The sequence below is a fragment of the Equus caballus genome, chromosome 14, assembly GCF_041296265.1.
Source record: "Equus caballus isolate H_3958 breed thoroughbred chromosome 14, TB-T2T, whole genome shotgun sequence".
Lineage (NCBI taxonomy): Eukaryota > Metazoa > Chordata > Mammalia > Perissodactyla > Equidae > Equus > Equus caballus.
In genome coordinates this window covers 44,981,805-44,996,962 of record NC_091697.1, presented here as the reverse complement: position 1 = coordinate 44,996,962, position 15,158 = coordinate 44,981,805, and the positions used below count along the sequence as shown (strand labels likewise).

General features: G+C 40.0%; 1 protein-coding gene across 16 annotated transcripts in view; it reads left to right on the top strand.

The window, feature by feature from the left end:
• FBXO38 (F-box protein 38) overlaps window positions 1-15,158 on the top strand; it is a 55,408-nt gene that overhangs the window by 26,958 nt on the left and 13,292 nt on the right. For 6 of the 16 annotated variants that reach the window (XM_070233044.1, XM_003362788.5, XM_070233047.1 and 3 more), the window contains 6 exons: window positions 996-1,166; window positions 2,998-3,140; window positions 3,951-4,161; window positions 10,766-10,885; window positions 12,295-12,474; window positions 13,986-14,495. In XM_070233044.1, coding sequence (XP_070089145.1) covers window positions 996-1,166; window positions 2,998-3,140; window positions 3,951-4,161; window positions 10,766-10,885; window positions 12,295-12,474; window positions 13,986-14,495 — 1,335 coding nt within the window. Of the gene's footprint in view, window positions 1-995; window positions 1,167-2,997; window positions 3,141-3,950; window positions 4,162-10,765; window positions 10,886-12,294; window positions 12,475-13,985; window positions 14,721-15,158 lie in introns of all 16 variants that reach the window. The other 10 variants (XM_005599316.4, XM_001503809.6, XM_005599314.4 and 7 more) reach the window with 2 other exon arrangements.

Below are 15,158 nucleotides of genomic sequence, written 5' to 3'. Positions count from 1 at the left end.
TAATCTGCAAGAAATGCCTGTAAAGACCAAAAATGGGGATTATAGGAGAGAATCCGTGAACTATATGGAAAGTGACATTGGGAGAGTTTGGAGTAGATTGGTTGTTTTAAACATGTTCTAAGCTAAAAGTATAAACCTCTGCAACATGCAGGGCAGCTTCAGCAGAGCAACAGGATTTCCTGTGTACTTTGCATCAGTTGATTGCAAGGACTGTGAGGGACCTCTGTTGAGTTCCTCTATCCCCAGCACCATTCTGGACATTGAACATATAACTGTAAACTGACTCAGACACGGTCCCTTTTTTCCTTCAAATTGCTCATAGTCAAGTGGACTGTCTGGAGAATAAAGGACAGGCAGATGAGAGAAATGATACTATGATGAGGCAAGGAATGAGTGTGATTTCCAGTGGCATAATCCACAACGGAGGATCCTCTTTTACTTATACCCACCCCGCTAGTCTCTGACAAGACAATAGGCACTAAAGCCCAGTGGCAGGAGTGGGTGTGTTTAAGTTAGAACTCCACTTTCTGAGGATAGACACGTATTTACTTACTGATACCATGGAACCTAAAAATGAATCTGCGTTCTCAAAGTTTACTCTTCTCTCCACATGGCCACACCTGACTCCAGAAACATGATCCTCATACTGTGAAAGAGTTACATTTTTTTAAGATTTTATTTTTCTTTTAAAAGGTAAAAATAAAACTTCACCATAAATGTGAACCAATACAATATATCCCTCGTTTTGCTTTAGCAATTTTTGCTTTCTTTTTTCATTTTCTAAATAATTGAAAATAATTTTTTCCTACCAGCTGTCCTTTGACTTTTAATGTAAATTCTTATTTTGCTACCATTCATACAGAATACCTAACCTAAAATGTACCTGAACCTGAACTTGATTGTGGACAGATGACACAGAATGATCATAGAGAGTGATCATACTGGCTGGGATGAAGACACTGAAAAGTCTTTTTTTTTTTTAATTGATTTTCTAGGCAGAATGGCTAATGCAGATCTGGTGAAGTACGGTTTGGCTGATGTGGTAGAAAATCCTGGTATCATCACCGATATAGGGATGAAGGCGGTCAATGAAGTTTTTTCCTGTATCAAATATCTTGCAATTTACAATTGCCCCCATCTACATAACCCGTACAATTGGATCTCAGGTACTGTAGGCTTGCATACGGCTATATTTTATTGGTATCGAAATAATATGTATCTTTGTTTTCTGTGAAAGGTATGAATTGCATTGCTAATGTAAAATGTAGGTATTTTATGTGGATTGTTCATACAAGTTCTGAGAATCTTTGATAACCAAGTTGGAGTATATTCCGCACCTCTTTGAACTCCTGAAATTCTCTGTCTGGAACTTTGCAGTGTCCAGGTTATGGATTCCAGGCCCTGATCCTTATATATTTTTCTATGGGCCAGGCACATAACATTAAGTGTGGGAATTGTTGCCTGGGATATTATAGTTGTTTTCTCTGAATTACTTTCAAATGGCACATCATCTGAAAGGACAAAGTGGGTATGTATAAAAAGACTTTAATTAGGTGACATACTAAACATTAACTTGTAGTGAAATGTTCTATTGCCTTAAAGTCCTAGGCTATTTCAGGTCTCTGCTCCCCACCTAATCCCTTGTGTTTAGAAGTGTGACTTGTGCAGTTGGTGTTTTTCCTTATGGGGAGCGTTCATATTCCTCCCTGAGAGAGTAACACTGTTTCTCTTAAGGTGCTTCTTAAATGCCTAAATTCACAAACCTTTAAACAAATTCAGAGCTAGAGAATTTTCACTGTGACATCCTCTTTAACTGAATCAAGCCCCCCGCTCACTGACACCCTCAGAACAGCCTCCTCTGCTGTCCAAGTCACCTCACAGGGCTACGTTGGCTCCTCACAAAGCGTGTCTCCAGGCAGTTTTAGAGCTCAGGGCCTCTGCTGAGGTCACTCATTAGAACGGCTATGTCTCACCCACCAGAAGTGGAATTCTATTCCTGGGCCAGCTGCACCAAGAAGTTATTGTGAAATACAAATTTTAGATTGTAGCAGGTGTAGATCACTTTTAAAAAATAACATTTAGGGCTAGCCCCAGTGGCCTAGTGGTTAAGTTTGGCATACTCCACTTCAGCAGCCCGGGTTCAGTTCCTAGGCACGGACCTATACCATTTGTCTGTCAGTGGCCATGCTGTGGCAGCAGCTCACATACAAAAAGAGGAAGATTAGAAATGGACGTTAGCTTGGGCGGATCTTCCTCACCAAAATAAATAAATAAATAAATAAAATACCACTTATTAGGTTTTTGGTTTTTCTTAAATACAGAAGAGTATAAAGAAGAAAAAAAAATGACCTATAATCTCATCACTCAGAACTCCTCTTAACACTTAAAACTAAAACTAATAGAAGCACTTGATAAACAATATCAAACAGTACAGAAAGGTACAAAATGAAAAGTCTCCTCTCTTCAAGAGTAACCACCATGCCTGGTTTCTTGTCTATTCTTCTAGAGATGAGTTTGTCCATATTACACCCTATACATGTATAGCATTTAAAATGATTTATATATACAAAAGGACCTTACTATGTATACACTGTCCTGTAGCTCGTTTTTTTCAGTAAGAATATTTTGGAGAGCTTTCCATATCAGTAGGCATTTTCAGTTCTCCTTCATTCTTTTAATAGCTGTGTAATGTTCTGTTAATGAGCATTTCTTTAACTAGTGTTCTGTTGTTGAATAGGCATGTAGGTTGTTGAGGATCACATTTAAATCAAGGCTGACCGGATTTCAAGTTAATGATTCCCTAGCCATCTGGTTCTCACAATGAAATTACGTAAGGAAACGTCATAGTTTAGAGTCATCAAGCTTTAGAGAAGATCATAAGATAAAAGTTGTTTAAAGAAAAAAGGATTTGAAAGTCTTTGTGACCTATAGCAAAATTCATCAGTAATGGAGAAAGTATTACTTAAATTCTCTCTGGCCATATCATTCCTTCAACAGACCACTCAAGATGGACTCGGTTGGTTGATATCAACTTAGTGCGATGCCATGCTTTGAAATTGGACTCTTTCGGTCAGTTTATTGAATTATTGCCCAGCCTGGAGTTTATTTCACTGGACCAGATGTTTCGTGAACCACCCAAAGTAAGTTAGATTTGAGAGAGCTTTTGTTTATTTATTTTGATACTCAAGGAAGAAAACAACCTGAGTGGGTTTTTTTCTTTCTAATAATATGCCTTCACAGTGTTATAATTGGACTTTTTACTTCCAGCCTCAGTGAAGGCATAGGTTGTAATAATGCATGGCCTCTTGTTCTTGTAAATGAGTACTAAGGGATTTCCAGAGTAGGGAAAGAAAAAAGTAAGTGGACAGCTGTCTCCGTCAGTTCTGTAAACTGAAGGTACGGTAAGAGCAAAGGTGAAAATTTGACCTAAGACAAAAATTATTACTCGGAGTAATTAGTTGGGAGATTAAGTCTCTAATTAGGAACCCAAAATATGAATAAGGGTGAGAAATTTATTTTGGAAATGCTTCACTTTCCTGCTATTGGTTGTATACCCTGGGAAATCTGAGGTTGCCCAGTTGTATAAAATGTTATTTTAAAACTACTTAACAATAAAACTTTATGCTCCCACTCTCACTGCGGAAAGCTCGGGATTTGAGGTCAGAGTGTACTGGGTTTCAAGTCCTAGCTCTACTACTTATTAGTTGTGTGCTATTGGATAGATCTCTTCCCATTGTGCATCTCATCATCTGTAAAGCAAGACCAATAACACTATCTTGCTTGAAGTATTGTGAGCCTTAAATGAGGTCCTTTATGTGTTTGTGAAAGTATTTCATAAATAAAGTACTATATATAAATATTCTTATTTAAAGATGAAATGAAGGAATATTAAAAGTGAATTGTTCTATACTAACCCAAATTAATAAGCTTGTGGTTTTGTCTTGCGTTAGGGCTGTGCTCGAGTTGGTCTGAGTGCAGGCACAGGAATTGGGGTTTCCTCAGCCCTTGTGAGTAACCAGAACTCCAACAATGACAATGATAATAATGCCCAAAATAATGCCAACATCCATGACAACAATCACCATCACCCAGATGACTCAGATGAGGAGAATGACTTCCGGCAAGACCTGCAGCCAGGAGAGCAGCAGTTTGCAGCCGACGGTAACCCAGATCTTTTGTGAGCTCCAGATAGAAATGATTTTTACTTTGGATCATATTCCTCTGACTTTTCTGTTCCCTTCTCCCATTTCAGTTTGTCACTATACACATTGGGGGACCTAGCTGGCAAGGCAAATGAGAGGATAGATGACATTTCCCTGTCTGCTTGCTTTAAAGCTATCTTTGTGATGCCTCTTGTCCATAGAATCTCTAAGGGTACTTGAAGAATGGGAAAGACTCATAGATGCTCTGGGAATTAGGGTACAATGAGCCCTAGAGGCCTGGCTTAAATGAGATTTAACTTTCAGGATTTAGGCAAAGGAGCATCTTTAATATCTCCCTGACCAATATGAGTGCATTGAACTTGAATGTGAAGACAATGTTTGGATGTTCCAAGAACTCAAAAAATGAGTACCAGTCCTGTGCTGGACATTGTGTTGGGCACCTTTCACATAGGTTTCATCATCAAGTCTTTGCAACCACCCAGCAAATTAAGTACATGAGTAATAAAGATCCATTGGCCTTCGCTTATGTAGTTACCCATCCAGTTCTTTAATAGTGACTGAACACCTGCTATATGCCAACCCATGTGTTATTGGGCTTTAACTGCCCCTCTGTTGATGAGTGAGGATGAAGTGAAATTGTTTCCTTACCAAATTTTCCAGTTTCCCAATTGACCCTTAAGAACTGGAGAAGGAATCTCTTGTAACCAGTTTTTTGTTGTTGCTCCTTCACCCATTCTGTTGGGCACAGTAATTAATGAGAAATAGGGTGTCCTGATGTTATGTAAGTGCTTTTACGATGGAAAGCATACTGTGTATAGAGCGTAATTTCCTTGAGGGTAGCTCTGACTATGCAGGTCCTGACCTGTAGGCATTGTCTTCACTTTCTCACCTCATGGGTTCTCCAGAGAACTCTCCATTTTGGCTCTTGGCAAAGTCACTGGTGACTCCCTTATGAAAGCTAGTGGTCGTTTCTCTACTTTGATCTTATGTGACATCTCAGCAGCATTTATCATTGTTGCCCACTTCTGCATTCCTGAGATATTTTCTTCTCTTGGCATCTCTGAAACCATTTTCCTGCTATCTCATTGGACATGCCTCCTCAGTTTCCTTTGCTTGCACCATGTCTTCTGTTCCGCTTTTGTCCTTGATCTCCCTTGTTCTCTCTATACGTTGTCTCTAGATGAGTTCATTCAGTCTCACGGCTCCAGTACTAACTATATGCTAATGAATTCTAAACCTTTATTTCTAGCTTTGATCTTTCTACTTTTTGAAGTAGTTGCAGTTATATCCAACTTCATGTTTTTTATTTCCACATGAGTACTCTTAGGCATTTCAAGTTTATGGCTAAATCTCTCCCCAACACCCTCCCCACAAAATACAAAAACAAGAGTGCAGAGGCAGCAGGTGCTGGGGTAGAGAAGGGGGAGTGAGGTCAGGTACTCTCTCTTTGCTTTGTTGTGACCTGAGTGCCTTATGGTCACTGGTACCATAAGGATCTGGACTTTAGAGGATACAGACCATCCATGGGAAACTGTTATAGTAGCTGCAGTGCAGAAGTTGCTTAAATCCTATGAATCCCCAGCTGTGGTTGGAGTTGATGTACTGGACAGATTATAGACTCTACTGGAAATTTACATGGCCGTAGGCTTCTGAGTACAGCATGGAGAATACTTTGCATTGTGAAATCACATATTGGTGCAGCAGGGACCAAACCGTGCAAGAATACTGTATTTGATTTAAGAGAGAACACTGGAACTTAAATCTACTAACATTTGAAACTAAGGTTTCAGTAGTTGAGAGACTTGCATACAAAACAAATACTTGAGATGTACAGTATTGTCAAATACAGTATCTTCAAATGCTTTTAAAGGCTGAGAAGCAAAGGAATGAACTACCTAAAAGTCAAGATTGAAGAGTTAAACAGCTTCAACAAGAGGAAGCTTAAGAATACCAAAGATCATGGCAGCATTTGTAGAGAAATGAAGATTAGATTGCTGTAAAACCTTAGGTTCCACAGGTCTCTTGAAGTTGGCAATATATTTATCTGTATTTATTATTACATACACATCAGATTGATTCTTTTGAATAAAAGATAAGGAGCTAGAGAATGGCTATGTGACTTTTGATCAAAACTAGGAGTGGAAAGAATTCAAATAAAAGAAAGAAAAATATTTTTAAAAAATAAATGAAGAGTGGTACAGGGATTCAGAATAAAATGGATCAATAGGAATTAATGTTAGTTAAAGTGACTAACATGGATGCTACTACTCTTTGGGTACCAATTTAACAATATTTTTTTTTTTGAGATTTTATTTTCTTTCCTTTTTCTCCCCAAAGTCCCCTAGTACATAGTTCTATATTCTTAGTTGTGGGTCCTTCTAGTTGTGGCATGTGGGACGCTGCCTCAGCGTGGTTTGATGAGCAGTGCCATGTCCGCACCCAGGATTCGAACCAACAAAACACTGGGCCGCCTGCAGCGGAACGCGTGAACTTAACCACTCGGCCACGGGGCCAGCCCCAACAATATTTTAAAAATTAGTTTAAAATTGGTGTTGACATCTTGACTTTCCTTAATGTAGAGTTTTAAAACTTTTCATTCCTGGGCCTCTACTTGGTTTTGGACCAGTCCCAGAATGAAGCACCAACCCACTCTTTATCGCCCTGTCGTGTTTTACTTCAGCAGCTCACGTGATGTAACTCACTTTAAAAGAAGGGCATTGTATAATTTTAAAAGCCGTTTAATTTGTGTAAGTTAAGTGGCTTTACTTACAAACTACTGTAATAGCTCATGGTGTTTTTTGGTGAAGATTATCATTAAAGTAATATGTGGCTCCAGCAAAAATTGATTTCATTTTTACAGAGTACTGTATTAATTTACAAAAATTGTATGATTTGGTAGGGATATAATCTTTATTAGATTTGTACGCCGAGAGTCTTAAGATTTAGAATGCTTCCCTGTGGGCCAGTTATGTTAACTGAAACTGTAGGTTTATTACCTGCGTTTTGCAGCACTCTAAAACAAAGGAAGAGGTGTTCATATTTTTTAACAATTCATATTTGCCTCAGAAAATTACCGTGTGTCAAAATCATGCCTCTGTAATTGCTGAAGCATATTGCCAAATTATTTTAACATAATTACTTTTGGAGTAATTATAACCACAAAGCATAGTTTTGCCTATATGTCATTAACTAATTTTCTGTCTTGATTTAAAACATAAATCCCAGGTACTTACTGCTTTTAAAAATGGCATGCTGCTCCCTTCCCTTTCTACCACCCCCCAAATTAACTTACATTAACCGGTAAGTAAAATTGCTTTGCAGCTTTTATTTTTGGCAGTAGTTCTCAAGCTTGAGTGTATCAGAATCTCCTGGAGGACTTGCTTAAAACACAAGTTGATGGGCTTCCCCCTCAGCGGTTCTGAGTCAGTGGGTTAGGGAGGGGCCAGAGAGTGTGCATTTCTAACAAGCTTCCAGGTGATGCTGATGCTGCGGGGCTGGGACCACACTTTGAGAACCTCTGATTTATGGAAAACTCTTATTTTTGAAGTCTGAGAGTGAACTACAATGTGAAAAAAATCCCGGTAAATGCATTTTGTTTTATGTGCTGGGGCAGATAATTGTCAACCACTAAATGGTATTTGTGATCCTAGAAATTGTTGCATGCAAATTATTTTGTTAAAAAGCAATGAGTTCTCCTTTATTTTACAATGTTTAATGAAAGTTTTAAATTCCTAATCAGGTTTTATATAAAAGAGAGCAGTTAATATATTTGTAAAACCAGCTCACATCCATTAAGGTTTATGATTGTATTTCTTTTTTACAACTGAAATTACATTTCAGCTGAACAAAACATCAGGTAAACATTGATACTAGGTTAAAAGATAGCTTAGATAATTTTGGTAAGTTAAAATTGTTCTGAAAAAGGTGTACCGCCCTCATGATAAAATATTTTAAACAAAGAAAAAAATCAAAACCAAGAATCACTTGCACCTTCCCTAGCCCAAAGGTACAAGCATCTCATTTAATTATTGGAGACATAAATTAAGATGTTTATCCTTTTTTACTACCACCTGCCTGCTCTCCACAGCATCGAGTCCTTTAGCGAGTCTTGTGACCATCTCTAAAACATCTCTCCAGTCCTTCTACATTCTTCTTTTCCATTGTACCATGACTGTACCAGGCCCTTTTTTTTTTTTTTTTTTTTTTTTTTTTTAAGATTTTATTTTTTCCTTTTTCTCCCCAAAGCCCCCCGGTACATAGTTGTGTATTCTTCGTTGTGGGTTCCTCTAGTTGTGGCATGTGGGACGCTGCCTCAGCGTGGTCTGACGAGCAGTGCCATGTCCGCGCCCAGGATTCGAACCGACGAAACACTGGGCCACCTGCAGTGGAGCGCGCGAACTTAACCACTCGGCCACGGGGCCAGCCCCTGTACCAGGCCCTTTTTACCTAAATGTTTTAATAGCTTTCAAACTGGTCTCACTACTTTCTTGCTCAGCTAAAACTGGTTCTTAGAGCAGCCAGGGCATTTAAAACATATACCAGACAATGTTGCTCCCTTACTTAAAACTTTGCACTAGCTTCCCACTATCTTAGAAAAAAAGTCCAGTTTCTTGATTTGGGCCATAAAGTCTACATGATCCAGCCTGTCCGCACTTTGTACTACTCCCAAGCTCGCACACCATATTTGAACATGCCGCACTGGCACCTACTGTTACACTTAACTACTGCCTCTTCTTAGGATGTCCCTCCCTCCATCTTTGCATGGCTGGCTCCTTCTTGACATTTAGGTCTTAGCTTAAATGTTAATCTCAGAGATGTCTTTTCTTACCACTTTATTATTTTTTTTTTATTGAGGAATAATTGACATAAAACATCATATTAGTTTCAGGTATACAATATAATGATTCGATATTTGTATATTTTGCAAAATGATGACCATGATAAGTCTAGTAAACATCTGTCACCATACAGAGTTACAATATCTTTTTTTTCTTATGATGAGAAGTTTTAAGCCTTAGTTTCTAAGCCTCAGTTTCCTCAACTGCAAAAATGAGACTAGTAATAATGTCCTCATAAGATTGCTTTAAGAGATAAATAAGGTGTATAAAAGTATTTAGCATAGAGCCTGATGTACTCTCTGTATGAGTATGTACACATTAATTACTGATTGTTCGTAATTATTCATAAGAATTGAATGAAAGAAGAAAATTGATTGGCTTTTATATGGAAGGTTTCTAGGCAAGGTCAGTCCTCATTTTGGCATTAAATGAAATGTAGATCTTGAAGGCTAGAGCTGGACAGGAATTTGGGGTGGAAGATCGAACATAAATGGGGAATGTGCTGCTGTGTATATTAAAGACCAAAGCACATCCCATTGTCTCCATGAAGTCTCAGACCTTTCCATTGTAGATTCCAGTGGCATTTATCTGAATGATGTCTCTCTGGCTTAATCATATTTTGCCTTGTTTTCTTTGTTAACTCTATGAATTTGTCTTGTTTCCTTAAGTAAATTCTTTAGTTCTTTCAGAAACAGGATCTTGTTTTCTCTTGTGTTGGTTTATTCATTTCACTCACAGGGGTGGGTGGGGTGTTTCCAGCAGTAGTTATCGGGCATCCCTAGGCCTTGAGGTGTAGCAGGGAAGAAGGTTGACACAGTCTCCGCTGCCCTCTGGGTAGTGAGTGAGCCGTGCAGGGGAAGGATAGTATTGGTGTGTCCTGAGTAAACTGAGCTCAGGCTCACAGGCTTAGCGAGTAGGAGGGTGCTGGATTTAGCACCTTGAGTACTGACTTGAGGGATTTGGATTTAATCTTGTAAAAAGCTGGCAAAGCCAGGAATTATTTTATTTGGGGTCCTCTTGGAAAAGTGACCATTTTATCTTAGGAAGATATAGTAAACTGATTGAAGCTTATCAGTGTGAAATTGTTTGCTGTACTTATCCTCTGCAAAAATATAAATAAAATCGTATGTTCATTCCTATTCAGTGATAGGCACTCTAGTGAAGACTTTGGTGCAAATAAAACATTTGAGTGATGTTAAAATGTTAAAAATGTACTTAGTGTATTTGTTAATTATGCTTGCCACACATTAGCCAAAAATGATACCGTAGCCTCTAGGGAGTAGGAAAAGAAACATACAGTTTGAACTTGCCTGCCCAATACATCCTGGTTTAGCTAGCAGACACTACAAGATTAATTGCTTATAAGATGATCATAAGGTCTCCAGTGGCTGGCTGTCACTATCTTCACGCTAATAGCTTAGAGGGAGACAAACAGTTGCCTCATACTGCCCTCCCTGGTAACATCTTCAGGAATGAACATGGTGCTCTCTTCTCTCAGCTGTGTGCCTTTCTCCCTGCTTTTATCCTACAGTGATGAAATTTCTCCACCAAGTGGTCCTTTCCCATCCATGATTTCCTCTCTTATAGAATAATTGGACACTTCTTGTTAATGTCTATTGTTGCACAATCATATGCTATTCTTCCAGAGTGGGGCTAATAATCACAGAGCTGTTCATTTCTCAGGGGTGTCACAGCTTTGCCTGCCATTTTGGTTTTTGTAGACCTTTCCTGGTTTTACTTTGACTGTGTTTATTTTTCTTTAAGCATTGAATGAGATGGAAGACATGGTGCAAGAAGACGGAGAGGTGGTGCCTGAGAGTGGACATGAGACTCCAGCTCACAGCCAGGCAGTTATTCCTGTGGATGTTGACGAGGAACAAGCAGGTAATCATGTGATTTCCTACGTTCATGGTTCTGAAAACTAGGGCCTGACTCTAATGAAGAAGTAAAACACTGAGAATGATTGTTTTTTGACATTACAGCTAACGGTGTCTTACATGCTTTCTATTATGGAGGCCTGTATTATATTGATGTTCGCCTTGCTGCATGTGTATGTGTATTTAATAAAAGCTTGGTTTTGAGTTTTTGTAACTACGGCAACAACTCCTTTTTTTATATTGGCATATGCACTTGCATGTTTGTGTGTGTATAGAAAAAGAAAGCACTCAAATTGTTGATGGGAAAATAAATAACCTGATTAAATATTCTGCTTCTCCTCTCCCTTCATTTTTGTGGGGAGGAGAGGTTGACCTGGTTTAGTAAACAGACCAAGATCTAGTCTCCGTTTGCCATTAGGTGACTTATGGCGCACTATAGAGTCATAAAGCTTTTAAAGATTACCTAATACAGCCCTTCGTTTTACAGATGGGAAAACCAGTATTTTTTCAGAAATGTGAATGATTTGCTCAAGACTACTCAGTCTATGATCAAGGGACAGAATTGAGATCAGAACTCAAGTTTTCTTACTTTTAGTCTGTTGGAAGTCTACCTTGTCTTTGAATTGAAAATAACTACCCTTGTTTTAAGTATCTTACAGATGAAGTCACTTATTCAACAAGTATTTATTGAGTGCCTACCCTGTGCCAGGCATCGTACAATGTGACAGGACAAAGACAAGCAAGGTTCCTTGGAGCCTTACATTTTATTGGTGGAATGAATATCAGTCACTTGTCAGAGAGAATTGGGTCATAAGAGCTAGAGGCTTACAACATGTACTGCCAAGCAGATAAAGCATAGCATTTTTTGCATGAATAGAAATACTCAAATAACCAAACTGTAACATGCATCTAGCCTTTCAAGAACATATCTGCTACAGCCAATGAGATAGACCTTTACTCAGTTAAGAAGAGTTCTCACCAGTCCCATAGATGTCTGAGGTTCATTTTCATTTGCTTTGCCTTCATTCATACATTTATAAAATTGGGAAAATATCTAGTTCATTTTTTTAAATGATTATTATGACTGTGATTTTGATTATTTTTAGGATGATTTATGTGACTTGTTCAAATATTGAAGGTCCCGAAGAGGGGATGCCATATGATGTTCTATTTTAACTTGCCTTTAGAAATGTATAATGTTGGTTGGCATATTAGTCATACCTAAAGTTTACATAATGCTTTAGAGTTGAAGTGCTTTCACAGTATCTCATCCAAGTATATATTCCATTAAAATGAGTGATAGGGGAGGCTACATAGAGCTAAAACATTTCTGTGATCCCAGATCCCTGGAGGCAGCACTGTGGGCGAGAGCCTTTCTTGGGCAAAAAGTAACTTTTGGCCTGTGCTTTGTTTTAGGACCCAGTGGTCTTCAGCGTGTAGTAAAACCAACCCCAATTACTGTTCACGATTCAGAGAGTGATGATGAGGAAGACAGTCTGGAACTCCAAGAAGTCTGGATTCCTAAAAATGGTGCTCGGCGTTACTCTGAGCGTGAAGAAAAAACAGGAGAGTCATTGCAGTCCAGGGAATTGTCAGGTGAGAGGCTGTCTTACTCTGGCCTGTTAGTGGGAGTCCTCATGAGAACTGATACGTTGGCCTTTATATAATGTGTCCCTGCCACAACTTGGGGTGAAGTTAATATTCCTTATGAAATGTGACAGGAAGCAAGAAAAGCAGTAGCCCGAGGGAGAGGGGACTGTGAATGGTGCTGTCGAGAGCAGGTGGAGCACAGGAAAAAGACTGTGGAGTCAGGGCTCGGAGAAGAGAAGACGTGAGCATTGTGAGCCCCACGCTGGAGGCTTTAGGAAGTTGTGGCATCAGGGCATCAGGGCTTAGGGAGAGGCCTGGGCCTCATGTGAAGGATGACAATTGAGGCCTCCAGAACAGTGAGAAACCACCTTTTCCCAGGTGCCCGTCTGTCCAGTGTGCTCAAGGAATGATGTGGCTAGCTGTGCTTGAGGGAGTCCTAAAGTATGTTCTTAGAAACCTCTGTCTCCCTTGAAATCTAGTCAACAGCCTTCTGCCATTGGCCTCACCGAGAAACTATAATTCTCTTAACTTTTAGGTTCATGCTTCTTCCTTGTCTTTCCTTCCCTTTTGTTTCTCAGAACCATGTGCTTACCACTTTTGAGCAAAGGATGAGATTTTTTAAAATTGTCCACGCATTTTTCCTTGGGTGCCCCACTCCTTAATATGTTTGAATGTTCAGTATACACTTAACACTGAACCTGAAATATAGATACACTTCTGTATATGGAAAGCTCAATTCTTTAGATCTGGAATAACTTACTAACTGACTGATTACTCAATTCTTATTTTATTCCTGTTAAAAAGTTCAGATATCTTTACACTGTGGTTGAAAGGAGCTTTTATGGAAACTGAAATTTAGAAAAGTAATGTAACCAGCTGACTAAACCTAATACTTCCTAGAAAGTTCAGTTTCTGAATTTAGAAACTAGATCACCTGTCAGCCAGATTTAACTTTATTGAAGTATTCCTATATATGTCTGTGTATTGAGCCTTACTGTGCCCCAGGTACTGTGTTAGGTGCTATGAGGGATACAGAGGTGAGTAAGTCATGATCTGTCTCTAGGGCACTTGTAGTCTGGTTAAAGAGGTCAGAAACATAGATAATAATATTACAGGGCATATACTACAATGGCTTTGGGGTGGGGGTGCAAAAGAGATTGACCAGAAGTCCAAGGCTGAAGAATTGATGGGAACAAAGGCCCCAAGGTGGTAAGGCAGGGACAATTCAGAGAAAAGTTTGGGCTGGAGTGTAGAGTGCGTATAGAGGGGACAGGAATGGAAAGTTAGTTTGGAATTAGATTATGGTGAGCACTGAGGGCTGAGCTAAGGAGTATAAACCAGGTAGGCACGAGGGAGCTGGAGAGAATTTTTGAGCAGCTGAGTGATGTGGTCGCCATTATACTTTAGGAAAATTAGTGTTCATTGTTTCCTGTTCCAGATTTACTCTTGCCTTTTGTCCAGAATTTGTACTGAAATCTTTTCTTTTCCTCGGGCCATTCTTCTTTTTCTGTAAGCAGTAAGTGGAAAAGGCAAGACTCCACTTCGAAAGAGGTACAACTCCCATCAGATGGGCCAGTCGAAGCAGTTTCCCCTCGAGGAAAGCAGCTGTGAGAAAGGCTGTCAGGTCACCAGTGAGCAGATCAAAGCCGATATGAAAGCAGCTAGGGATATTCCTGAAAAGAAAAAAAACAAGGATGTTTATCCCAGCTGCAGCAGCACCACCGCCAGCACAGTGGGAAACTCCAGCTCACACAGCACTGCTTCTCAAAGCCCCGACTTTGTAAGGACGGTGAACAGCGGCGGCTCTTCCGAGCCTAGCCCTACAGAAGTGGATGTGTCCAGGCAGTGTGTCTGCTCCCCCGGTGGGTCAGAGGACTCTGAGGCCATGGAGGAGGGAGATGCAGAGAGTTCTGTCTGCCCCAGATGCTGCTGTCACAGGCCCCAGGAATCCCAAAGGAGAACTAGCAGGTGTTCTGATGAGGAACGTCCTTCAACCAGCCGAGCCTGTGTTGTGAATGGCCCGGATGGTACGAGATCCGCCTTTTCCTTTAGGACTCTGCCACAAGGGGGGTCTTCAGGCCCAGCACATGATGAGAGGACTAATGGGAGTGGCTCTGGGGCTACAGGTGAGGACAGGAGGGGGAGCTCCCAGCCTGAGAGCTGTGCCGTGCAGTCTAATGAAGACTACCCTCGGAGGCCCCTAACAAGGGCCAGGAGCAGACTCTCCCATGTACCGCTGGTATCTGAGTCAGGTATGACAATGCTGCAGGCTTAGCAACTGCAGGTTAGGACTTGAGAAGGGCATTAGCTCGTGCCATAAGTTTTCTCATATAAAGCCAGTTTGGCAGATTGAGTTCTCTGTTGGGGTTTCTGTGATCATACAGATTTTGAACTAATTTTCTGCAGTGGGGGGTTGGGGGACAGCATGCAAAATAGCTTGTAAAACAGCCAACCCAGAAAAACTCAAATAGTTACGCTTCTAAGAAAAGTATAACTGTATGTATTGACCCTAAATACGATACTGATTCTGTTGTCTTAAGTCCCAGTAGGTAAACTCTGCTCCCGTCCCACACTTAGAGAAGTCTTAACTCTTAGTGAACTTTTAAACCTTAGCCAAAAAGTGAGGGCCTGAAGTGGCTGGGGCCGGGTGAACATGTATGGGTGTACCCCTATATCTGCCCGTACAGTAC